The sequence below is a fragment of the Zonotrichia albicollis genome, chromosome 6 (assembly GCF_047830755.1).
Source record: "Zonotrichia albicollis isolate bZonAlb1 chromosome 6, bZonAlb1.hap1, whole genome shotgun sequence".
Taxonomy (NCBI): Eukaryota; Metazoa; Chordata; class Aves; order Passeriformes; family Passerellidae; genus Zonotrichia; species Zonotrichia albicollis.
The window spans coordinates 32,449,538-32,474,849 of record NC_133824.1 but is presented as its reverse complement, the minus strand read 5'-3'; the positions used below and the strand labels follow the sequence as shown (position 1 = coordinate 32,474,849).

At 46.3% G+C, this 25,312-nt stretch overlaps 2 protein-coding genes across 9 annotated transcripts in view; one reads left to right on the top strand and one right to left on the bottom strand.

Moving 5' to 3' along the window:
- The window catches only part of DDB2 (damage specific DNA binding protein 2), a 50,400-nt gene that overhangs the window by 18,054 nt on the left and 7,034 nt on the right, over nucleotides 1-25,312 (bottom strand). The gene's annotated exons all lie outside the window — the stretch shown is intronic.
- On the top strand, nucleotides 801-25,169 carry PACSIN3 (protein kinase C and casein kinase substrate in neurons 3). Of its 8 annotated transcripts, none has more exons than XM_074543121.1 (13): nucleotides 866-946; nucleotides 7,126-7,197; nucleotides 13,014-13,092; nucleotides 14,541-14,641; nucleotides 15,073-15,229; nucleotides 15,993-16,228; nucleotides 16,625-16,780; nucleotides 17,326-17,501; nucleotides 18,295-18,415; nucleotides 18,879-19,009; nucleotides 19,655-19,720; nucleotides 20,253-20,413; nucleotides 21,971-25,169. In XM_074543121.1, exons 4-13 carry the CDS (start codon nucleotides 14,588-14,590, stop codon nucleotides 22,084-22,086), a joined length of 1,374 nt encoding a protein of 457 aa, XP_074399222.1. In that variant the 5' UTR covers nucleotides 866-946; nucleotides 7,126-7,197; nucleotides 13,014-13,092; nucleotides 14,541-14,587; the 3' UTR covers nucleotides 22,087-25,169. The 8 variants fall into 8 exon arrangements, with proteins under 8 accessions (XP_074399218.1, XP_005480132.1, XP_074399223.1 ...); XM_074543120.1 differs by lacking the exon at nucleotides 866-946 and adding an exon at nucleotides 956-1,238; XM_074543117.1 differs by lacking the exon at nucleotides 7,126-7,197 and having other exon boundaries at nucleotides 801-946.

Sequence of the window (25,312 nt, the reverse complement as noted above, 5' to 3'; positions counted from 1 at the left end):
GTGGAAGATTTATGGCATGGTCTTTCTTCCTTCTGCAAGTCTATTCAGTCTTTCCTTTTTCGACCAATTGAATAAACATCACTACAAACCCACAGCTGGGCCTTGAAACTGTGTCCCAAGTCACTTGGAAGCAGACAAGAGGAGGCGGGCCACCAAGGTCTCATAGTGCTCCTTGTACAAGCCCGGCCTCTGGAGAAATTGCACTCGGGGACTTAAAGATGAGGTCCGGATTATTCAGATAGAGGTTTTCAGAGGAATGGGAGAATGACTGAAAACAGTTGGCAATATCGAGCTAAAAGAGAAAGACGGATGCCAAGGCGAACTGAGGTGATGCCACCCGCTAAGCCCAGGGAGAGTGACCCACGGCACTCTCACAAGCGAGACCACAGCACTTTACTTGGGTGGAAGCCAGCCTTGGAGACCCTCCTCCCCCAACACCAGGGCGGCTCCGGGCCCTGCAGGTCAGCTGGCCGGTGCAGCACACAGATGAACGAATTCACGGACAGGAGCCGAACTCAGGGCAGCTCCCAGAGCTGCTTCCCTCCCGCCCCCGCCACGAGGGGGATCCCGGCCAGGGAGACTTCCCTCAGTCCCCTCCTCACTCCACGGCTGCAGGCCCTCCCCAGTGTGGAGGCAGGGTGGAACGACGACAGCAACCGGCGCTGCCCTCTCGGCACCCTCCTCCGACCCCACCTGCCTGGGCAGAGCCCACTCCCGTTAATTGGATCAAAGGCCAGGCGGCGGGGGCGGGAAGGCGGGAGCTGCGCCGAAGCTGCCCCGCCGCTGCCATCGGAGCGGCCCGAGCCTGGGCCCGCCCCGCGGGCGCTGCTGGAGGCGGGGCGGGACCCCCGAGTCCCGCGGTTGAAATAGGGGGAGGGCTCAACCGGTCCCTCCCCCAGGTGGCCGCTGCCCGCCGAGCGTCCCGCCGTGCCACGCCGCCTGCGAGGTAAGCGGCTGGGTCGTTGCTGTGGGCTCCGCTCTCCCGGGCCCGGCGCCTTTCGGTCTTGTGCCCCGTGGGGTGCCGGGGGTCCTGGCGGCGGAGCCCGTCCTGGTCCCGGCGCCGCCTTCCCGCGGCGGGCAGCGCGTCTCGGGACGTGCTGGCAACTGTGAGGGAAAAGTTTCCTCATGGAAAGGGAGCGGGTGGGGAAGGCGGTACCCGGCTGGGCGCTGGCTGTGGGCAGGAGGGGACTGGGAGGCGGCTCGGTGCGGTTCGTCTGGAGGCGCAGCGGAGACCCCCGGTAGGTGCGGGAGCGACGGCGCGCGGGGCTGGGAAGGGCGGCAGGACTGCGGTCCCTTGCCAGAGTTTCGCTCCCTTTGCGTTCCTAAGCTTCCCCGGGTGCCCCGCCGCCGGCCTCCCGGGGCCGGCCCGCTGTCGCCGCCCCGTCACTGGGGGCTGCCGAGGCTCCCCCTCCCTCTGGAGCCCGCGCCCCCGCTCCGCCGCGGGGACAGGGGCCTCTTTGTGCCGGATCCGCGCAGAGCCGCTTCCCACTCTGAAACCGGAGCCGCGGGCGCTGGCAGCGCTGTGGAGAGTGGGGATAAAGCGGCTTCCCAGGACCCCCTGGGAAAGGGGCCGCGCCGGGGCCCATGCTCGCGGGGCTGCAGTCCCTTGTCTCCGGTGTCCTTGTTGGCGGTCTGTGAGCCGCACTCCGGGCAGCTGAATGGAGAAGTTCGGCAGACGGGACAGTTCTGTCCTTGTTCGTCCTCTTCCTCTCTTCTGGCTGCCGACAGCAGGGAGGGGAGGGCGAAGGACAGGCACCAGGGGTGCTGCCTGTGGCTGTGTCACCGGGCCCCTGGCAGGCTGCTGGGGTTACCGTGTCCTCTCCAGCCTAGGGCAGGAGAAAGCTGATAAACAGGGAGGGTATTAGTGGGCCTGAATATCCAGCGCTTGAGAAGACAGTCTGATTTGTCACTGGGCATGGGAGGAGGGTTCCACGGTCTCTGCAAAGCTATCGATAAGTGAAGCTAGCGTGGCCCAAACGCATTAACCTGTTCCACCACTTTCTGTGCCAACTATGTGTTCTTTCCTTGCTTCAGTTCTTCAGGTATGCAAGAAGGCTCAGGCTTGGTGGGGCGGGCGAGGTTAGCTGACCACCGCCAGACACTTGTTCCTGGCCCTAGGAAGTAGTCTGGCCTTTTTGTTCACTCTTTGACCCACCTTATAGAACTGGTGCTCCCTGTTTCCTGAAACTGGAAGTGAACTTCTCTCTCCTTCAAATCAGCTGCCGGTCTAATTCGCACAAAGGAATTTCTGATACGAGGGTAATTGATTGCAGTACAAAACCCAAGCAGAGCCTCCCACTCCACCCTGACGTTGAAGTGTCACTAAGCCTTACAGTGGGTGACTCAAGTAATTCCCGGGAAGCAATGAGAGCAGAATGCACAACTGCAGTGTGTGGGCTAAAATGACAGGGTCCCGACACTCCATGCTCCAGGTGTGAGCTGGTCTTTGGGTGGAGTCAAAGTGGAGCTTCTCCCCGTGAGTTGTGTAACTGGGCACATTCTTTCATGCAAGGATTCACCTTTCCCCGAAGTCCACAATGTGCTTTGTGTGAGATGGAGTCTGCTTTGATAGTGTTTTGTGTAATTAATGGTATTTCTCTAGAAGTTCCCGAAAATATTTACTAGATTGTCCTTACAGTTGCAGCTTGGAACAGAATGAATGTGTGAGCTTGATCAGCTGCCTGCTGCCTTCCCTGTTTTGTGCCTGGTCCATTGTATTGCTTTACTGGCTTTTAATTTTTTTCTTCTGATCTGTGTGTTTGAGCTTCTCTGGCTTGCCTGCACTTGTTCAGGTGAAGACTGTCTTCTTCTCAGGCTGAAAAAAGCAGTAACCTGAGTGTATCACCTATGTGTATGGGTGAGAACAACTGCCCACCTGGAACTCTATTATCAAATGTCAACAAGTGAATAGGCTTGTGTGTGGCTGGGCTGCACCAAAATGCTGCAGGTCACTGGCAGACCATGTGTGTAACCAAGTCATAAAAGCCTGAAAATTTTATGGACCCAAATTAATTTCTTCACAGGATAATGATTGGTGGTTTTAGTTATTTTAGGTTTTTGTGGATTTTACAAGACCTAGCCTGAATCTTCTGGGCTTTCCCTGGATGCTCATAAATTTACAAGAAAAAGAAAATAATTATGTATCAGAGAATCAATGTATATTTACACACATGCATGCATATATATATCAATAATACAATAACATATACATATATATTATGTAATGTATATATACATACATAATATGATTATGTAATACTATATATATATATATTTATATATATATACACACAGTAATACAATAATGGGACTTCTTAGGAGATGCAAAGCTGTAAGAATGCCTCTACCACCACAAAGGGGGGATGTGAGCTTCTGTCAGAACTCATGAAATCAGCAAGCAGGGCAAACACTGTATATTCTTTATTCTGGCCATCTCAAGGGCTGGTGATTATTCAGTTGTTGTTTGAACTGGTTGGTCTGTGTCATGGCTAGCATCCAGGGATTGAACAAAAGCTAAAAGTATCTGCTTATAGCCTGAGTGGAAAAAGCTATACTCTTGATCAGAGAGCATTAATAAACTGCCTCTATTTTTGCCATCAGCTGATCAGTGATCTGTGAATTTGGGCTGCTCTTGAGAGTTCATGGGGAAATGCCGGAACAATACAAGAGCTGTTTAAGCCCTTTAAGGAGCTCTTATCTTTTTAAAACAGACTGTGATCAGGCAAGCTGTTTTATCACTAGTTACTCAGTGCAGTGGGTGTAGAGGGTACTCTGTGAGAGGCAACTGTGACAGATAGATTTTAAAAAACCCTTAATATTTAGTCTAAGACTTCAGTGGATAGGTCAGAAAACAGTGACTGCTGTATCTGGAAGTTTTCACAAAGAATTTTGCTCTTTGAAGAATTAAAAAAGAGCTTGGCATCCTTGAAGCAGTTAAGAAGCTGTTCAAGTGGTCGCTTTTGCCACTACCCTGCAGCATGGTGATCACTGTAATTTAACATTAAAATGCATTCTTGACTGTTTGGGCACAAGTTTTTCCAGCAGCACAAAGGAAAATGTTGTGCAAAGAACCCGGTGCATCCTGTGCTGTAATCACCCAGCTTTGTTTCAATAATGGTACACTAGTCTCCAGTAGCTGGGCGCTGCTATAAGGCAGTAAATGTGACTGGCATCCTAATCACATTTGGGCCTTCACTGGTTTCTCCTTGCTGTGAATGGGACGATGGGAATGAGCCTTTCAGACTTGGGATAGTTGGAATTTGTGTGTTAAATCTAGTGATTGTCACTGGGCACCGTAGTTTGTTGAAAAGGCATGTGAGAGATCTCCATGGTACCGGGGGCCTGGATCCAGAGGCATTAGGCTTGTATGGGATTTTATGCTCTCTTAATAGGTGACTGTGGTAGGACTCTATTGCAACTAAGTTTTTCCAGGCTAGAGGAGTTAGAATTGCTGCAGGCAAGCCATAAGTAACAGTGCTGGCAAGCCTTCAGCCTCCTCAGGCCTGTCCCTGCTGTGAGCTCGCCCAAACTGTGTCTCTCCTGTTTGCAGGAAGACACAGTACTTGCCTCCTGGGCTCTCAGGGACATAGTCCTTTCAGTCACCCACAGGTGATTTGCTGTTGGTAGTAACTTCTGCCATCCCTCAGTACAGTACCCCTGCTGCTGAGCCAAACCTCTCCCAGCGGCAGTGCTGCTGTGCAGAGCTCTCAAGTGGCCTTGCTTTTTCTGACAAGGGCAAGAAGCTTTCATGGATGATTGAGAGAAGATGTAGCACATTTGACCCCTTGAATGATTGAAAGTATTTACTTCTGCTTCTTGATGTTTTCAGTCAGCTCTGCCTTGGACAAGGACTGGTGAGCTATGGGAAACCTTGCTGTTGACTCCAGCAGGCTTCTACTCCACTGCAAGCAAGCAGCTAGGGTTTTGAGCTGCTTCAGGAAGCCTTGCAGGGGAATAAAGCCCACTGGATTGCTTTGTTGTGCTTGTGGTTTTTTTAAAAAGCCTTCCAGTGTTCTTTCCTCACATGTCAGGCTGAATCTTGAGGACCAGAAACTGAAATCATTCCTTTGGGCAGTGGACTGAGAAAGCAACTGACATTCCAGTGATGCTGAACATTAAAATCTATCCTGTCACGTGTGCACTTTGGGCTGACTGCCCTGTTTGCCTGTGTTCTCTTAAAGTATTCTGAATAAAATTTAGGATATGAAGTGTTAATAATTCTGTTCTGAAGTGTTAACTGTTCTGTTTTTCAGCCTGAGATCCAAAAACTTATTTTAAGAGGCACTACTGATACTGAGGAGCGGATTCTGTGCAGATACTATGAAAGTAGATAAAAGCTGCTCCATGACATGCAGGGCAATGAACTTCAAGAAGAATGTGTGAAGTATTTGTGGCCTTTCAGTAGAAGAATTTCAGCCTTTCAGTACTTAAAAGGAGCTTATGTAAGGAGGGAGACCAACTTTTTGCATGGGCAGATGGTGATCAGACAAGGGGGAATGCTTTTAAAGTAGAGGAGAGATTTAGATTAGATGTTATGAAGAAATTCTTAAAGTGTTGCTAGAACAGGTTGCCCAGAGAAGTTGTGGATGCCCCATCCCTGGTAGTGTTCAAGGCCAGGTTGGATGGAGTTTTGAACAACCTGGTCTAATGGGTGGCATCCAAGCCCATGGAGATGGGCATGGAACTAGATGATCTTTGTGGTCCCTTCCAACCCAAACCATTCTAATATTCAATGAAGTATGAATCTCCACAGAGCAGGCCAGTTCCTTATGGCTTTCCTACTTCAACCTTGTTACCTATATCTCTGGGAAATCTGTCAGAAAGGTGTATGAATATGTTTAGAAGTGGAGTACCTCCCAAGTGGCTGATCTGCCAAACTCTTCTTGAACCAGGAGATGCTACAAAGGGAATAGAAGTTCTCCCCAGTCCACAGAGCAAAGAATGCATTCTTTTCACATCTGGTCCCATAAAAAATGCAAAATGACTCTGTGTAAAAGCTACTCTGCAGTCCTTCTAGTTCTTATGGTATTGAAATCTGCCTTAAGTTGCAGTTGTTTTTATGCAGTTTGGATTTTCCTGCAGAATAAACCTAGCTCTGGTAACAAAAGGTGAAAAAAGAGCCTTGCTGTCAAAGTGGAGGAACTGGTGACACCTGGAACAGAAGCAATGGGTATGATGCTTTAACCTCATTCTTCTTTACCATGAGAGATGCCCTGGCACTCAGTTTTATCTTACTCAGCTCTCAAGTCAAGGAGTTGGTTGCACTCCCTTCTACTGACTGTTTGGGACTCAAAACTCTTCAGGGAACTGGATGAACTTCAGAAATGCCTTGAGGATGATCTTCAATGTTTTTGTCTCCATTATAGGAATATTTGGAAGGAAAGTATTCACATAATAAGCAGTTCTAGTAAATCAGCTTTTACCATGTAAAACCAGAAACCGATTTGATGCAGCCATAGATAAAGAAATGCAGTACTTTGAAATAATTTACCATGATTGTCACACATTTGGTCTGAAGGACAAATTTCTTCCAACTCTTATTTCCCATTCCCCTTTTTCATAAAGCAGCCAGTGGAAAATACAACTGTTGGTAAAGGAAACCCAGAAGGCTCCAGAACTACAAATGAGTTAAAAACTCACTGTGGCTTCCAAGTGGGAGAAGGTAGGAGAGAAGGCTGGAGATTTCTGACTGCTGTGCAATCTAGTGAAGCAAGAAACCACCAGAAGCTCATTGTTAGAATGGAGCCAACTGGCTTGTGGCTCCCACAAAGTGGGATTGCATTGAGTGCAATCTGCTTCCTTAGGACTTCTAATGCATTCATGTAAACTTGATCCCTGCTCTTGGCATTGCAAGGTGATTCAATCACAGGAGAATATTCCAGTGGCAGGAACTTACTGGAGTTCGTCCCCCTTCCCACTCCCCATCCACAGGAAACACCCCTGCTCACCACTTCCTATTGCTTCTGCCTTCTTTGCTCAGGGTTAGATGAGTCCAGGCATTTTATTCTGTTTGGATAAGTGTTGTTCATGTAAAGATCCAAACAAACCAAACTTCTTATTCCAAGCCTAGTTGGAGAGGATAGACTGGTCCAACCTGCTACTGCAATAACTTGTCTTTACTTAAAGTTCCAGGCAACTGTGTTACAGAATGGACTATTGATCTTACCAGTTAATAAATGCAGAAAAGAACATTACCAGGTAAGATGTAGATTAAATCCTGGAAAATGTTTGCATTCAGTGTGGATTGAGACTGCTGAGGAGGGATATACTAGCTTTTACTAGAGCTTTAAGCACCTGTTTATCAGTGATTTAGGAAGAAAGAACTTTCAGTTGTTTGGGGTCCTATCTGATGAAAAGGGAGGTGCATGTGTTTGGTGTTTGCTTGCAGAGACTGATGCAGCAGGGTGGGAAGTACCCTGGGAAATATCCAGCGTAGAAGCAAACAAGTGCAGAGGCCAGGGAGTGGGACAGCAGCAATTACAGGTTCTCCATATCTGCCTGGGTTAAACCATTGCCCCGAGAGAGTGGTAAGAGAGGGAGTGTGAGAGCTGGAAAGTGGGCATGCTGTGACTAAGGAGTGGAACAGGAATCATGCTGTTAACAGGTCTAAGAAAGCAGCAAGGGTAGTGCTGTTCCAGGTAACTTGTATGTGTGGCTTCTTACTAAGCTGTCAGCTGCAGCTGCTAAATATATAGATACAACATACATGTTTAAGTTATACCAGCAACCATTTGGAATAAAAATTAACATAGCCTATTGCCCTGTTTGAGTATGGTACACAATGGTTTGCTGCTGGCTTCTTCCCTCCTTCAGCTCTGTATTTGAGATTGTGATTTTTTTTTTTAATAAAAAGAACAACTGCGAAAAAATGTGACATTTACCTTGATAGCCCACTACATTCCTTCATTAGCATTGTCTCATACTGTCATGTTAACCAGAATAGATCTGTGTTCCTGTAATATTAAAGATCTTCTACATCATATTGGAAATAAAAGCAGATTTTTAAATTTTTCTTGGTAAAACAGTTTCTGTCTGGTAAAGCTATGTCAGCCAGGAATCTTAACCCCTAGATCAGCAGCAGTGTATTAGTAGAAGCCTGTCCTGTAGCCTTGGCTGCTGACAGGGAATAGCTAATAGTAGAAAGGATTGAGTTCTGCATGAGCACTTTGAAAACAGCTTGGGGTGGCACATGGGGAATGCCTGTCATCAGTACATTAACTTGATCTGAATGTGAAGACTAAGCTAAAGAAGCTGTGGTCTGGACTCAGGGGGTCAGCTCTTCAATCTTGGCTGTGTTTTAGTATTTTGGTGTAATCATTGAGAATTTTGCTAGTGGACAGCCACATGATCTCCAGAGAATCATGGGCTGGGAGATGGGCTTCTGTAAGTGACCTCTGTGTGTAGTTACTGTTCTGCCTGCTGTCTCTCTGACCTTTCCCTGGCTGGAGAAATGAGCTGAAATCTTCTTGAAACTGTATTAGACAGCTCTGGCAGGCTTCAGTCCTTCGGGAGAGGCTGGGAAACACTGGCTTAGTCCCTTTCCCAGTCAGGTGACTGCTGAGGGCGTGACACTGCAATAAGATAAGTACCTCTAAGGGAATTTTTGGGGGATCTTTGTGTTACTTGGCATTCTTTCTAGCAGTGGACAAGAACTGTCCCCTCTTCAGAAAGGTGAGTGTATGCCTATAAATACCAGACTGCCTACATAATGGTAGTGGAGAGGACATTACTGCACATCATCCCAGTTACTGGTGCAGAGCTACTGGATGTGCAGTTCCAGAGCTGGGGAGTCTGGAAAGGACACCCTGTCCCATGCCCCATTTCGTTCTCTCTGTTGGGGGCCTTCCTAGCTCTGCTGTACCAACAGCAATTGAGTTTGTTACACTGCTGGAGTGACGTGGAACCTCCTGGCTTCAGCTCTCTGGTTTCATTCTGACAAGTTAGAAGGAAAAAACAAAGGGATTTAATGCTGTAAGGGAAGGAGGGGCTGCCATTTTGTGTAGTTGGGTTATTCAGATTGAAACGTTCATCTGCAACCTATACTAGAGTGCCACTGTTTTTGGAGGGAAAATAATGCCTTGTGGTGCTGTACAGAAGAATGACCAGGGAATCAAACAAATTGGCTGCAGAAAGTATCGAATTCCTGCTTTCTGGTGGTAGTTGTCTTGAGGTGGGAATTGGTTAGTAGCAACCTATTACTGATTACAACTTTTGCTTAGCTTGGCATTAGCACCTATGTAGAAATTGATCCACAATAAAAACATGTCTTCACCAAAGCCTCACTTACTAGATAAATGTTACTCAATTTGTTCCTCCATGTGTCTGTATCCAGCATTTGCTGTTGTAGTTGGGAAAGGGGAGTTGAGCAGAAGGCCTTGTCTGGTGCAATATACAGGCTTTGTTTGTGTGGATGAATTCCTGCAGGACTGCAGCCCTTTTATCCCTTGGAGAGTTTGGAGGTTTGATCTTGGGGAACTCAGGAAAACAGTTGCTCATAAGGACTCTCAGGAGGCAGTCAAACAATGCATAGAAGTGGTGCCTTGGGCATTTGGAGGCTGGAAGTACTGGAATGTGGTGTAGATGGAAGAGAATTTCTGTGGTTTACCTGCCTGAGGGAAAGCTTTCAATGGACAACAGCTATTATTACTTTTGGATCTACAAGTTTTCTTTGTGGATCAGGACCCTGTTGCACAGATGCTGTGAAAGCATGAAGCAACAAGGTACACCCTACAATGCATAATGGATTTCACATGTTTTTGAAAGGGAATGTTTTAGCCTGACACCTTGGTCTGAGGGCAGAGATCTGTGGTCTGAGACACGTCCCTGACTGGATCACGAGTGAGAATAACAACATGGCTTAAAGGTAGAAACAGCTCTATCACAATGAGCCCTCAGGTATTTTCCTGAGTGGAGCTCAGTACCAGTGAGACAGTCATGAGCCAGTCCATCTTTCTGCAGCTAAAGAACAAGAAGCATTTTTTCGATAGCTTAATAGGGGGTTGAAAGCAGGTGTGGCCTAATAATTATGTTGGCTCCTAAGTGAGAGCAGGTATGTGGGAGAAGAAGGGAGGTATCTTTTCTAACACAGCAAGCAGAAATAGTTGTAGCTGTCATTTGCATGGTTCGATTTGCCTGATGTTGCTGGTTGTAGTGGTGTCTGTGATGCCTTTATCCATTAATCCTCTGGAGGTGTGAAATTAATGACAATGTAGTCACTCTTTCCCTCTTCTTCAGAGACCTTATCTTGCAGGAGCTGCTGTGAGGTCTTAAGTAGCTCTTAACTCTGAGAGCTGATAAACAAGGGTGGGAAGGTAGGCATAAACATTCCTTTGCCCTGCAGATATGATTTGCTAGATAGCCTCCTCTTAGCATAGGTGGCAGTGGCATCAGGAGGAGTTGTGTGTGTGGTACTGGCCCACATACAAGACTCCAAAACTCCAGTCAATCCAATATAACTCCAGCTGCGTTGCTCATACTGTACAGGCTCTGCCAGCCCTCCTGAATCATTTGGTGGCTCTTAAATCAGGCTGTCCATGAGGTATCCCTGTCATCTTTACTCTGCTGTAAAACAATGTCCAGGCTTTGGCACATATATTTACTTTTCCCGTCAAACTTGGGTTTTCCCTGGTCTCAAACACTTAGTGGCTCACACCATGTGGTGTTTCAGGAATAGATTGGCATGAAGGGGGGGGACTGGCAATCTACTTGCTCATCCAGGGCTCACTCAGGGTGACAGCAGCAGCTGTTCTTTTCAGCCCCTCTGTGCAGTACTAAGTACCTTTCCTATGTCTGCATGCAGATCCAATTTGATCTGCTGACTGACACGGGCTCATGAAGTATGTAAAGTCCAGAAAAAGCCAGCAGGAAAGGGTCCTTCTTGTTCTTTGACCTATTTGCTTCTACCAAGCTGGATTTTTCTGGATTTTTATAAAGGCTTTACAACTGCTATGGAAATATGTACTCAACTGACTGCTTACTCAGGTCATGGAGATGAGTCTGTAGAAATATCACTTCATTGTATTTTCCCCCCAGCTACTGTGCTGATGACTACAGTAAAGCCTTAAGCTGTGGCATGCTTTGGCACATGATATTACAGATGCTGCAAAATCATATGAATTCAAAAGTAGGTTGAAGAAATTAATGGAAGAGAAATCTGTTGAGTGCTCATTCATAGGTGGCACATCCAGCTCAGGGAAGTTCCTGTCAGCAAGTGGTTAGAGGCTTGGAGAGCACGCAGGGAGGCATCATGTATGCTTGCTCTGTTGTCAAAGTGAGGGAAGGTATCTCCTTTTGGCTGCTGTCTAGAAAGGCTATGAGGCCATGATAAACCTTAGTCTGATCCAGCACAGCTACTATTATATTTCAGAGCCTGTTAGTGATAGTGAATATGCTTATTTTGAGTTTGTGACTCCTGAGAAAGCAAGCAGATGTGACTCAAATTCTAACATGGAAACTGCAGAAAGAATGGATTCAGAGTTTGGGATGTTTGCTTAGCCTGACTGTCCCTCAGATGAACAAACATACTGCCATACAACAGCTTTCCACATTTACTCCCCAAATTACAGTGCCATGTAGTCAGCCTGAATAGGAAAGAAGAGATGGAAGGCATGTTTGTGATTCATTGCTTCCTGATAAAGTGGGGATGGGGGAGTAGCATGGAAAAAGTGATACAGCATTCATGTGTCATGTATCATTGATCTATGTCTTCATCAAGAGAAAGAAGGGATTGGTTTTAAATACACTTTTACATACCTTCACAAAGTTTTTTTTTTAATCATAGCAATTTTAGGAATGTTTAGTCTGGTTTTTTCAGGGACTACAGGGAAGCCATAACCTTTAATCCAGTGACCTGGACGACTCAGAGTCACAACTCTTCCCCCTCAACCTCTGGCCTTCCCCTTCCTCACCAAAAGTCAATAGTTTGCAAAAACCCAGTTTGCTTTTCTTTCTTTCCTTCTGTTTCCCTACCTTCTTTCATTTCTTCTCAATAATGGTCTTACCATCTGGCTAAAGATCCCACTTCCATGATGTTTTGCAGTTTCTACTCTCAGCTGCCCTAACCTTCTAGCCTCAGCTGAGTGCATGCTGATGACTGAGAAGGGATTTTTTTTTGTTTGTTTGTCTGTAGTTGAGGTTTTTTGTTATTTTTGTCTGGGTTTTTTTTATTAAATAAACTTTTTAGATTGAGGTAAATCCCCAGGGATGTAAATGTGAGATAAACAAAAATATCTTCTTCTGCCCTGGCTTTTCTTAGCTTCTGCAGACCTTTTACTTCTCTTTGCTCTGTGGAAGGCTGATGACTATTACCTGTACCATATAGCAAAATAAAGTATTTCTGAGAATGAGATGGGAACAGCTTACAGAAGCAAGGGACAAAAAAGCTCTCCTGCTAGAGGGCCACATTCTACCAGTGCAGTGCTAGGTGCTCTTGTACTAAAGGAACTGTAGATCAGAATATGCTTTTTGGTGGCTTTTTCTTTTTTCCTTTATGTAGAGTTATCAAGTTCTTTGACTTGTGTATAAATCTTTGTCTTTAGTAGAAGAGACTGGAGAAGGTATGTGTGTGTCCTTCTCTCTTTGTTCCAAAGGCAGCTTTGTATAAAAGTGTATGCAGCAAGGGCATGCAGGCAGTGGGGTTTGCTAAACTGGACACTGTCCAGCGAGGGGGAGCAAGGCCCCATGTGGGGTGCCTGGGTGCTTATTTTAGGTCTTTCTGGCCCAAGCCATTCCCTATGCTCAGCTGTTGTGATGCTACCTTTCCTGCACAGTGCTGTCAGCCACCCCAGTGTTTCTATTTTAACTCTCTCTGGGGCTAGATCTTGTGACACAAGGATTTGGCATCTCTCCTACGTGCTGGAACATGGCATCTCGGGAGGCACAGTGGGTGCAGCTGCTATATCAGAGGGTGCCCCTCCTAAGTAGCTGGTAGAAAAGGGACACCCCTTTGTGTGCATCAGAACAGGCATCATCCCTGCAAAGGAGTGTCTGACTGTGTCCATCTCTGTCTCCTCCAGTCTTTTTTCAGAGCCTGAAGAGCTTGAGGCACACTTGCCAGCTTCCCACTGCTCCTCTGTGGCAGCATCTTGCTTTCAGGTATGTAGTTACTGGGGCCAGGAGTAGAGTTCTATGCCCTGGAGGTTGTAAGATGGCTTTGCAGTCAGATGACAGATGTAGGGAGGGAGGACAGGGACAGCTGATGGCATGGTGGAGGAATTAATTTTTCAAGGTTTGTGTACCTGGATGTCATATCCCACTTAACAACTTGCTTCAGTGACTGGAATTCAGCATTTCCAGCTTTCTGAAGAAGGCTAGAGGAACAGCACTAATACACTTCTGACACACTCCATGGGATGACACTGGGCAAACATAGCCAAATGTGGGAAATTCCTGAAGTCTGGGTTGGGGCGCTTCACTGTGCGGCTCACGCCACCAAGAAGGATTTGCGTGAGGTGGGAGATGTGGACTCTTGACCTGATCTTCTTCTCTGCTGTGTGCTCTGTGGGCTGGCAGAATGAGCAGATACCTCTCTGGGGTGTGAGGGAAGCTTTTTATAACTAGGAATGTGCAAGAGGAGAAGTGGCAGCAAAGGCCATGCATGCTGCATTAACCTGGGCTCGTCTGAAAAGAGCTGGGTTTGTCAGCAAGTGACTGCGCTTGGGTCCTGTTACTCCTTCTCTCACTCTTGCACAAGAACAGCCCTGAACCTCTCCCCAAGGAATTCATGGCTCCATACCACATCAGGAACAAACTGGCAGTGCAGGCTAGCACAGGGGAATGGGCAGAAGTTCTAAGACAGCAGAGAATGACAGGAACCTTTTACCTTCCAATCTAGATTTTGAACCGAATGCAGTGAGTGTAGTGAACAGAGCAGATGTGCAGGGATGTTTCTAGGGAAGCAGTGCTGATGGGTAACTGTGCTGTGTTTGGCTGGGTATGCCCCAGCACATTTCTGTACTTCTGCTCAAGCCCAGTTCAGCTGGTGAGCAGCTTATAGGGCTCCTCCCCATTCAAGACATGCCTGCCTGCTGACTGCTCAGCCTTGTTTTCCCCAGTCAGTTGTAATCCTGTAATCCTGAGTCATACTGGGAAGCTGGAGTCATCTCCATTGACACAAGACTTTAAATAAAGTTTTTCGAGGCAGATTTTAAATAGCTTTAGCTACCTCAGTTTCTGTTACTCTCTCCAGGGCTTTGGTTAAGAACAGAATCTCTGCCAAAGTATTTGGTGCTGCTGAAGAGTGCTGGATTCATGAACATGTCTGATATCTGCACAGCCAAGGCTGGCAAGATTGTCTTCTACAACTTTCCCAATGTGTTACAGGCCTGCCAAGGAGGCCTCTTGTCTGCAGGGAGGGAGGAGGCCAGTTCAGCTGTGGGCTTCTTTGCTGGACCTTGCCATCTGCAGCTAGAGTGGCACTGATGACACTGCTTGACTGAAGGGCAGCAACTTGGGCTCCTCCAGCTCCAAGAGCCATGGAGAACTATGCTGTCTGCAAAGGCTCAGCCAGTGCTATGATGGAAATCACTTTTCTCTCTTCTCAGGTTAACTGAAATCTGCAAACATTCTCTGCTGCAAGAAAAAAAGGGTGATGTCATCAGAAGATGATGCTGGCGGGGAGGCTCCTGGGGGCAGTTTCTGGGAGGTAAGGAAGGATAATTGGAATGTGAGGGAGGTAGGAGTGTCCTCTTACCACCCACTGGTGGAATTGGGTTGAGTTCCAGGTCTGTGGTGACATGTTGCCCTTGAGGAGTGGAAGGGAGGAGCTGTGGGAAGGTTCAGTGCCATGCGGTGTGTTACTGCAGGGAGTAGTGAGTCTTTCTTCCATAGATACTGTGGAATGAGAGTTCCTTGTTCAGCTGACATTGATCTGAGCTGTGAGAGAAGCAAGCAAAGCATCTCAGCTTCTTCCCTCCAGTGCTGTGTCTGCCTGAGACTGCCAGAGGAGGGTCTGAGCCCAGATGCTTCAGAAGGACCCATGTTCCCTCCCCGTGCAATGATGGACCTGCTCTTGCATGTACTGTAGCAATGTGAAAGTAAGTGTGGTCTAAAGGATAATGCTGTGTGACATTGCAGGCTGGGAACTACAAGCGGACAGTGAAACGTGTGGATGATGGCTACCGGCTCTGCAATGACCTTATCTCCTGCTTCCAGGAGCGAGCCAAGATAGAGAAGAACTATGCCCAGCAGCTCACAGAATGGTCCCGTAAGTGGAGGACCAATGTGGAGAGAGGTAAAGTTGGCATATCAGACTGGGAACAGGAAGCAGTCATTGCATTCCCCTCTTTGAGTGCTGTCTTTTACTGAGGTGACATTGCTTCCTTGAGGGACAGGCTTCCCTTCCCCCGGAAGGGGGGTAACTTTCTTGGGTGTCTTTTTTGTGTATTTGCCTATTTTTGAGTCGGTTCTGTGATTCACTTGGAGATATGTTCTCTTGCCATGTGCATGGTTATTAAAAATAAAAAAACTTTGTGCTTAGTTTGGCAAGTCCTTGGGCAGTCCATGTCTTAAATCAAGCTGGAGATACCCCCTTTAAGGATGTCTTAGCTGTCTTCTCCTCCAGTCTTAGAATAACTACTAACGCTGTGATTTAGTGGCAGTGTGTTCAAACTGATAGAGTCTCACAAAGTAACAGGAGACAATGGGACAGATGTCCCAAAGGACCTGCTGGTCTGTGGAACAGAAGCACAGCCTCAGTCATGAATTAATGCTGCTCTCTGCTCTGAAGCCTAAGCCAGATTTGGGAAGAGATTTTTTTCTACAGAGCCCTTCTCCTAGCAGGCACTGTCTGGGACAGTGAAGCTGCCCAAAGAAATGCCCATCTCATCCAGCTCTAACAGCCAGTCTAGATGCTGCCCGGTGGAACTGTGGAGACCAGTCAGTGCTGACTTGTTGGATGGGGAAGTGACTCCATACTGCTAGATGTAAGAGGAAGAGATTTTGCATTCCCTTCTGGGGGCAGTAGGTATAAGAGTCTCCGGTGCTTGTTCCTGCAGGTCCGCAGTATGGTACTCTGGAAAAGGCCTGGCATGCCTTCCTGACAGCTGCAGACAAACTGAGTGAAATTCACTTGGCTGTCCGGAACCACCTGGCTGGTGAAGACTCCGATAAGATCAAGGCCTGGCAGAAGGAGGCCTACCACAAGCAGATGATTGGAGGCTTCAAGGAAACAAAGGATGCAGAGGATGGGTTCCGCAAAGCCCAGAAACCCTGGGTGAAGAAGATGAAAGATGTAAGCAAAGTGTGAATGGGGAAAGAGAGATAAGGGTAGTTGAGCTGGCTGCCTGATTTCAAGAGCCACTGGGCAACAAACTAGGTTAGCCAGAGTAGCAGACAATTCCAGAGAAGGATGGATATCTCAAGGATCTCATGTTCTTGTGGTTTAATAACTTCCTTCCCATATGGGAAGACTTTGGTAACAGGTTTTGTATTCCTGCACAGCAGGTGAGCACTGAAAAAGAGATCATTTGAAGGTACCACTTGCCACTGAAGCATTGTTTACTAAATGTTGAACTGGCATTCCTGTTAGGTTGCTGCAGACTCTAACAAATGTTAACATGCCTCCTCTGAGTATTGGAGGATCAGTGTGTGCAGGATCACAGCTTTTTCTGCATCCCTTCTCCCGCAGGTGGAGACTTCTAAGAAAAACTATCATGCAGCCCGGAAGGAGGAGAAAACAGCCCATACAAGGGAGAACCATGCCAAGGCAGACTCGTCTGTCTCACAGGAGCAGATGCGCAAGTTGCAGGAGCGTGTAGAGAAGTGCACTCAGGAGGCTGAGAAGGTGTGTGTGCTCTATGGATGGGGGTCACAAGGACACTCCTTTCAAGGAAAAGCATTGGTGGCAATGTCCCTCCGTGAAATTACTCAGCTGAAGCCTGTAAGATGTGAAATCCCATCATCTGAGATTTTAGTGAGCTAGACTGAGACTTCAGTAACTAAGATCTTGGTCTTTGGACTTATGCAAGATCCTAATTTATACATGAATTTAAATAAAAAAGGAAAAAAAAGTGTAGGGGTTTTGGTGCAGGGAGTGGAACCTGTAGAGCTGAAGACCTGGCTACCAAAAATACCTCATTTGTCTCCACAAGAGGGAAAGTGTGGAAAGTCCTGTATGAAAGAGAGTAGTAAGGAAAAACAGGGAACTTCCAAGAATATTAGGAGAGCAATGGACTGGCACATCAGCTGTGGGATTTCTTAATTCTTTGGTGTATTTTTTCCACAGTGCAGGGGGGAAAAAATTTACCAGTCCCAAGCCAGAGTAGGGAGGGTTGTTACTTCTTTGCCATTGGGGCAACACATCTCACCATTGCTGTGTTCCTGCTACAGTGCAAGGATCAGTATGAGAAGATGCTGGAAGAATTGAATCGCTACAATCCCCGCTACATGGAGGACATGGAGCAAGTGTTTGAGGGCTGTCAGGAGGCAGAGCGCAAGCGATTGTGCTTCTTCAAGGAGATGCTTCTGAATCTGCACCAGCATCTCAACCTCTCCACCAGTGAAAGGTACTGGCCCCGATGCAGAGGGGAATCCTGCCAGCCTGGAGTGCTTAGGCTCTGGTGAGGGGTGCCAGTTCTGGGGTGTCTGGAAGCTGCTTGCATCAGGCAGATCTCACTTCTTCCCCTTTGAAGTGTATATTAGAATTGGCATTTGGTCTCTGTAGAGTGACCAGTGCTGGGGTCTGTGATTGTAGGCAGCACCATGCTCCCCAGAGAGGATTTTCTGCCTTTGAACCCTTCCTTTTTCACTACTCTCCAGTACTGTCTTGTGTGTGTACTTCTATCCTATGAAAAGCTTCATGTAGCTATGTATGTAATGCCAGGCTAAGGAATGTAGTAACTCTGTGCCATCTGGTATTGATGGTTATTCCTTTCCTGTTTTGCCCTTAGTAGAGAGACCTTTTGTGAAGTAATGCCCACGAGTTGCCCTAAGCAGACATTACACAGGGGTAACAGGTGCAGCCAAAAATCTTCTCTGCCCCTTCTGTGGTATAGACAACAAATCTGAGCCACTTCCCTGTCCATGTGTGAGAGTGTGCCAAGTTATTTCAGTGCTCATTTAATGAGCTGTGCTGGCACTTGTTAGGCACTGCCACACCAAACAAGCCCATCCCGTTTGCCAGGCTGACTCTCCAGAAAGGGAGGCTGTGTTTTCCTAGGGCTGAATAGGTGATGCTCAGTCCTCTGGGATTGAGGATGCTATGTAATTGTGCATGAGGTTAATCTCTTCCTTCCTACTTGACTTTTGGGAAGTGCTGAGGGATTTGATTACTGGTGGTTCTGTCTGTTCTGGTTGCAGCTTTCATGCATTGTATCGGGATCTCCACCAAGTCATCATGGCTGCAGACAACCAGGAGGACCTGAAGTGGTGGCGCAACACTCATGGACCGGGCATGGCGATGAATTGGCCTCAGTTTGAGGTGGGGTCGCATTCTAGACTCTGGTAATGCTATTTCCAAACAATTAGCTGCTCAGCTGAAACTGCCCATTGCTAGTCTTGTGTTGGAAAGACCATGTCTTTGCTCAGCAGGCTCAGGATGTTAGGCTCTTCTGAAATTGCTGTGTTGCAAGCTGTCTGCTGCCCAAAGGGGCACACACAGGCTGCCAAGCTATACTCCAGCCATCCAACTGCAGGGTCAGAGAACAGGAGGTGGTGCTCAGGACCGTGGCACAGCTCTCTGTGATGATTTTCTTACAGCCTCTCATGTTGCACCTTGGGATTCAACAGAAATGAGCCTGCTATGCCAGCAAGGCTGTTGAGCTGACCACTTCAGCTGCTACTGAAGTACAGCCTGGTCTTCTGTTGTTCTGTATTGGGTAGAAAAGATGCAGAGTATTTCTATCTGAGTGGCTTTGATGGTATTACTGGTTTTCCCTGGACAGGAATGGTCCCTTGAAACACAGAGGCAAATCACCAAGAAGGAGAAGAGTGGCAAGATGGCTGATGATGTCACACTGACCAGCATTTTGCCTGCACGAGATGGTCTTGTCTCACAGACCCCTCTGCAGACAAGGTAAAGGCTGAATTCTGGGATACATCATGTTAGGAAAAGTACAGTCCTGCCTAGGGTCGTGAATGAGTTGGATTGATAAGAGTAATCTCTTCTTTAATTTCCTGTCTCTTGCCCACGGCCTTACCTGTGGCACTCTGGAAAAGGCCATGTAGAAAATGCTGTTTAGGGTAGCTGTTTGGTTTTGGGTTTGTTTTGTTGGGATTTTTTGTCTAGCACATTCTGCCTCTTTCCTGGTGAAGATCCTTCTAGTGAAAAGATTTAGCCCAATCTGGCTAGTGCTGTCTGATTCTGGCATGCATTTCCCCAGTTCTTCCTCCCAGACAGGGTGAGAAAAGTTGGGGGTTGTGTGGTTTCCTAAATGAAGGTAACAAATTCTTACTGTTTTTCCCTGGTATGGTGCTGAGCAGTACCTGACAAGTTTGAGTATAGCTGCTTCCCTTGCCAGGAGGCAAGCCTGGAGAATAGGGAAAAGCAGAACAGACTCAAACTACTGTTACAGTAGCTGTCCTGCTTTAAAAGGTAGACTCTGGCTGAGCAGAGAAGAAGTGAACTGAGCAGAGAAGAATGGGGTTATAGAGATTTTTGAAGGCCACTGCTGTATTTCACAGTTAATTGGATTCAAGGGCCCTATTTGCCAATCTACAGGTTTTCCTATCAAGAGGAGCAGAACAGTCTCTTCTATGACACCCTGAAGGCACCAACCCATGTGAAGTTAGTATGGAACATAGCCTCTGCAGGGTTTTTTGGGTTCCAGGTGTCTGTTCTCTGCTGCTCTTCCCCTCTGCTCTTGTCCCTGACTTGGAAAACATAATTCCAGACATTTCGTGAGGATGCAAAACACACCTTTTCCTCTCTGTCTTATTCTTGGCTGGAATAACTCTGGATGCAGCTGGGCTGGAATAACTCTGGATGCAGCTGGGCTGTCCAGTTAGGACTGGCCTTCCTTGTATAAGAAGGTCTGCTAGACTAGGAGGAGGTCATGAACAGTGTGTGTGTGTAAAAATACTTTGACAGTGAGTTATCCTCCTGGCCCTCAGGGTTCTAATGCTAGGGTGCTCTCAACAAAATCTATTATCTCCTGGGATCTCTCTTCCCTGTTTGCCCTTGCTTGACTTTTGGGCCTCTTGCACCCTGTCCTGTAGCAGTCTCAGGGGGAGTCAGGGTGGTGCATGATTCAGGAGGAGGTTGGTGAAAGATCAATCCACTAACAACCATCTTGTCCCCTCTCACCTTCCACACACAGCGGAGGGAAGGAAGACATTTCAGAGTGGTCAGATGAGGACACTCCCAAGAAGTGCCTGGATGCCAATGGGCATGAGGAAGACCTAAAGGTACCTGGTGTGCGGGTACGAGCACTCTATGATTACACGGGACAGGAGGCTGATGAGCTGAGCTTTAAAGCAGGTACAGAAGCACCAATCTCTTACTAACCTTCCCCTGTCCTCACTTGGGCTCAATGAATGATTGCAACACTCTGTAAGAATTGGATGTCCACTTGGAAACTGATCTTTATTCTTCCCTTGGTCTGACCACTGCCAGGTCCTTCGAGGTGGATGACACAGTGGGAAATCCAGCTTTTTCTAGACCACAAGGTAGTGAGGCCACATGGCAAGAGACTGCCTAGGCCTTGGTCAGAGTGCAGGGAGAACAGACCCCTGCCTCTTCTTAGGGCATTTATTCTGAATTGTGTCTTGAACCTTTATTAAATGTTTCTCCCTTGCACCATTGATATAAAAATTACCTGGCTGTTCTGGATTGTCTTTTCAAATAATGAGAAGGTAGATATTTTGGGAGAAGCTCACATGACTGACATGTACTACTGAAGGCAGAGGTCAGCTGGCAAAAAACAGCTATGCAAACCGTTGGTATACAAATGGGTATCTCATGAATGGAGATCCTGGCCTGCAGCAGAGGATTGAGCGCTGGAGCAAACAGACCTGTCCCCTTTTCTTCCTTTAGTTAAATTTGTTTTCATGTGCCCTCCTCTCATCTTCAAGTGGACATCATGATCTTGGGAGTGTCTCTGATCTTGCTTGTTTTGAGTTTTACATGGTGTCTCTGTGCTTTAGCTCTCCAAAACACACCCACTGGAAGTCACTGAAGTCCTTCTGTAGCAGGGCCTTGTGCCTGAGGCCAATATCTGTGCTGCAGTGTTACCATACTAGTAAACTTTCTAACATTAACTTGTTGCTTTAAAATATCCTGCAGTATGGGTGCTCTAGAACTTGACTTTGTTCTTTCTTTCCACTCAGCAGATGAAATGGGGTATGACTTGTTAGCTGTAGTCATCTCCTTTTTGAATCAGCTCTGAGCAACACATACCATTAAGGAACAGCAGTGACTTTCTGAGACCCTGCCAATGTGGGATGTGCCCATTGATGCAGTCAGACCTCCCTCTCTGGCAGAAGTATGACCTTCTGTTGGTTGAGGAGGGGATCTTTCTGCCCCTCCCAAAGTTGATGTGGGAACGTTAAAGGTCTTTCCTGGTCATAGTCTGAGAAATCCGTTGATTTCATGCCTTACTGGCCAAACCAGATACTCCATCATGGAATAGACATTTTGGGTCCTACCAGCCAGAGCTTAGCAGCTTCTTGAATTTCCTTCCCACTTGCCTATCAGAGGAGCCACTAAGAAAAAAATGTCTCAGATCTGTCTGATCACTCTGGTTTGTAAGCATGTTCCTTAGGGAGAGAAAAGCAGGCAGAACTATAGGGCCAAAAGATTTCTGATGCTGAGTAGAAGTGAAGGTCTGTTTAAGTTCCTTGGCCAAGGTAATAGTACTGAGTATAAATACTGAAAAGATCAGTGATTCTGGCTTTGATTAAACTGCATTATGATAAGGGGAGAAGAGTGTGATGATTGAGACCAATAGTCTTGACTTTTTATAAAGTCATCTTAGGTGGGTAAAATGCCATGCTACCTTTCTCAAGGCTGCCTCCTAATGACTGTTCTTACTTTTAGGTGAAGAACTAATGAAGATTAGTGAGGAAGATGAGCAGGGCTGGTGCAAAGGCCGACTTCTCACTGGTCAAGTTGGACTCTATCCTGCCAATTATGTTGAGAAGGTTGGATCATGATTGCTGCTGCCCCACCAGTGCCTCACAGCCATACCAGCATCTCCTGCAGAGGTCACTGGGTCACTCCTGGCCCCAACCCACCTTTGCAGTATATCCAGCAGCTTCTGGACTTTAAAGGCACATATTCCATGTAACTAATGCTTCATTTAAACATCTAGATCTGTAGGGATTTTCTAAAAAATAAACAAGGATGAATAAAGACTTTTCTGAGCACTACAGTAGTGTAGGAGTGCAGAAAGAAACAGACCCTTTTGACTTGCACTGAGTGAAAGGAGATAAGTGTTTTCATGGAGCTCTAGAAAAGAGAGAAAGCATACTTCCTTGACTTCAGTGCACATGCATCCATAGTGCATTGGGTGTTGAGGTCTGCCCTGCCTCCAGGCTTCCTGTTCAATGACTTTTTGATATGCAGTGTAATAAGGAACTTCTTCTGTTGTTTCCCCTTTTTAGCTCCATCAAGCTAACTGGCAGAAAGGTCTCTATTCTCCCATATATTTTATAAGTTTTCAGTATCCCCCACCTGCAAGCTTGTTGGCTTCCCTGATAAGACAGCTGTTAAAGTTACACAGCTACAACCTAAACATCCCTTTTCACTGCACTCATTTTTATTGGGATAACCCCAGGAATGAATGATAGTATAGCTGAGGCACACGAGAAAGAAGCTTCTGTCTTGCATGGTGTGGCTGTTCAGGCTAATGAGTTCTGAACAGACCTGTTGTGCAGCAAGTTGGAGCTGACTGAATGCTCCCTGAACTAGAATGGTCTTTGACACATGAAAGCTGGTTTTAAAATGACAGCCACGTTCCAGTGCTGTTCTGCTTAGGATTCCTAAATTGACTTGTGTATGTTGGGGTTTCTAAAGCATCTAGATTATTTTGGCTATACCTCTCTTCAAGAGCACTTAGTGCACAGCAGAGACTCTCTTTTTTTCCTTTCCAATATCTTCTTGGCTTACACAGGGCTAGAAGTGCACTCCCTGCTTTGCCAAAGACCCCTGCACTGTGATGAGGGTTGCACTGTGGAAGTTGCCTGCTGGCTAGCACAAATTACCTATAGAGGGGTAACTCCCCTTTTTGTCCTGAATTGCTCAAGTGCACTTATGCCCAGTTGTTAAGTGCCATTCAGCAGGGAGGATGTACCCAACATCTTTATCTCACCTGTCCTCATGCCTTTGAAAGCCTGTGAGGCTGCTGGGAAGACCTGATCCTAGTGCTCTGCATATTCCAACATAGAGCAAGAGCTTGAGGGAACAAAAAGGCAAACAAGCAGATGCTTAAAAATGGCTTACTTAGTACATGTGCCTGAAACTGCTCTGAAATGCATTTTGAGTTTGTAGTAACCTTCTGTAGTGACATTCTTATTCTGGCCTAGCATGTGTGAGTGACTCAGTCAGACTCACAGAACTCAGCTGAGCCTCCCCCAACCACTTGAAGTGAACTGCTTCAGAGCTGTTTGGAAAAAGTGCTACACATAAGAAAGGCTTAAGTCAGGGTGAACATCAAGATTAAATGGCCAGCATTGTGTCAACAGCAGCTAGTAAACCAAAATGTAGACTGAAACAGAGGAGAGGATAGACATTCAAATACTTAATTTATGAAAATTAAAGTATCACAAATATCTCATTGCCTGGCTGACAACAGAAATTAACCTTTTACAGCATACTGCATGCCTTGAATGTAGTTTGCCATGGACAAAGAGATGGGAGACCACAGAAGCTTACAGTTGGAAAGTTTTGCTTGAAATATCCCTAGCAATATACTTCATGAATGGGGAAGAGGCAAACTAAAAGAAAAAGGCTAAAGCATTTTGCTCAGGGTCTATTATGTCATTTTTCAATAAAAGAGAAAGTATTTCCAAAAGGCAATTAAATATCTAAGCAACACATTAAAAATGCCTGGATTTAGCTATGAATTTAGTTAGTATTCTAGGTTCGGTATCTGAAGATGCCTCTAAGCTTATGCCATGTAATTGGATGTATTGGTGTATGAGCACTTGGATTTATTTAAAGATCCAGTCTGCTCTCAGTTCTGTATCCAAGGTAAAAATATAATTAGTGTTGTGCAGTAATTGCAAGTGTTCCACTTGCTGACCCACACTGGAATGATTTGTTGCTCCTTTGTCTTAGCACACGTGAATGTGAAGAGAGCCTGCCAGGCTTCTAAGAGAGCTGAGATGTCCTGTAAACAATACTGAAGTTTCCCTGATTAACCTGCATATTTCAAACACTAATGCTAGACTTTCATGTAAGGTCAAAAAATGGTAGAAGGGAGCTACAGAGGATGACATTGAAAATTTACTTCTAACTCTATTTGAGTTCTAGTCAGGCTGTAATTGGGGATGGGGGTAGGTGTGGCCATAACATGCAAAAGGACAGAAATGTCCAGTGAACAGAACCTCTGATTACAGTACAAACAACCTGAAATTCCACCGGACAAAGTCTGAACAGACTTGTTTGTCCTAGGGAAACATGACCACCTGATTATAGTGGGCTGCTTGAAGGTTTCCAGAAAGTGTGACATATTGTATCTTATGTGAACAAGTTCTCTAAGGACTGTTTGCACATCAGAAGTTCCTGCCAAGAGCTGAAGTAATGGACAGCAGACAATACATTGAGAATGAAAAATTGCTTGGCTGGACTATACCTCAGAAACAGGCATGGCACTTAGTCCTGGCTACCCAAAACCATCTGGATTAGTAAAAGAGAGCCTGTGTAGTAAAGATCTAGCTGGAGGGAAGGAGGAAAAAAACAACCCCAAACCAACCCACATCTAATGATCTTATATTAAAGTAATAGCTCTACCTGGATACTTGGTTTTCCACAGAAGCAAATGAGGTTTTGTTAGCCACAAAGGTTCTCGTTGAAACTTCCGTGCCATGCCAAAAGTTTTGTGTGTGAACAGAGACATGTACACAGAAACTAATTGCTGTGCCTGAATTCCAGAAGGCCAGTGAAGCCTGTTCTTCCCCCATGGTTTTTGTAAAAAAAATACAAATGCACCTCTGTGCCTGATGGGCAACACAGTGAATAATTATCTAGTCATATTTTATTTTTTAATAAAGCCATTCCTTGTGGAAAGCACGTACACCTGTGGTTAGCAGATAATTCATTTGGTTCTGACATCTTCCTGGAAAAGAATTTTGGAACTATCATGCAAAGCTTGAATTTCCTGTTGATGAATCTTGTAGGAAGAGGAAGTTAAAGATTATCTATGACAGATCACACCCA

Excerpts from the sequence above, each read along its gene's own strand:
- PACSIN3 (XM_074543117.1), top strand. The coding sequence starts at position 14,588 with ATGTCATCAGAAGATGATGCTGGCGGGGAGGCTCCTGGGGGCAGTTTC. Across the intron at positions 14,642-15,072 it reads CTGGGGGCAGTTTCTGGGAG|GCTGGGAACTACAAGCGGAC; the intron begins GTAAGGAAGGAT and ends GTGACATTGCAG. Across the intron at positions 15,230-15,992 it reads GAGGACCAATGTGGAGAGAG|GTCCGCAGTATGGTACTCTG; the intron begins GTAAAGTTGGCA and ends TTGTTCCTGCAG.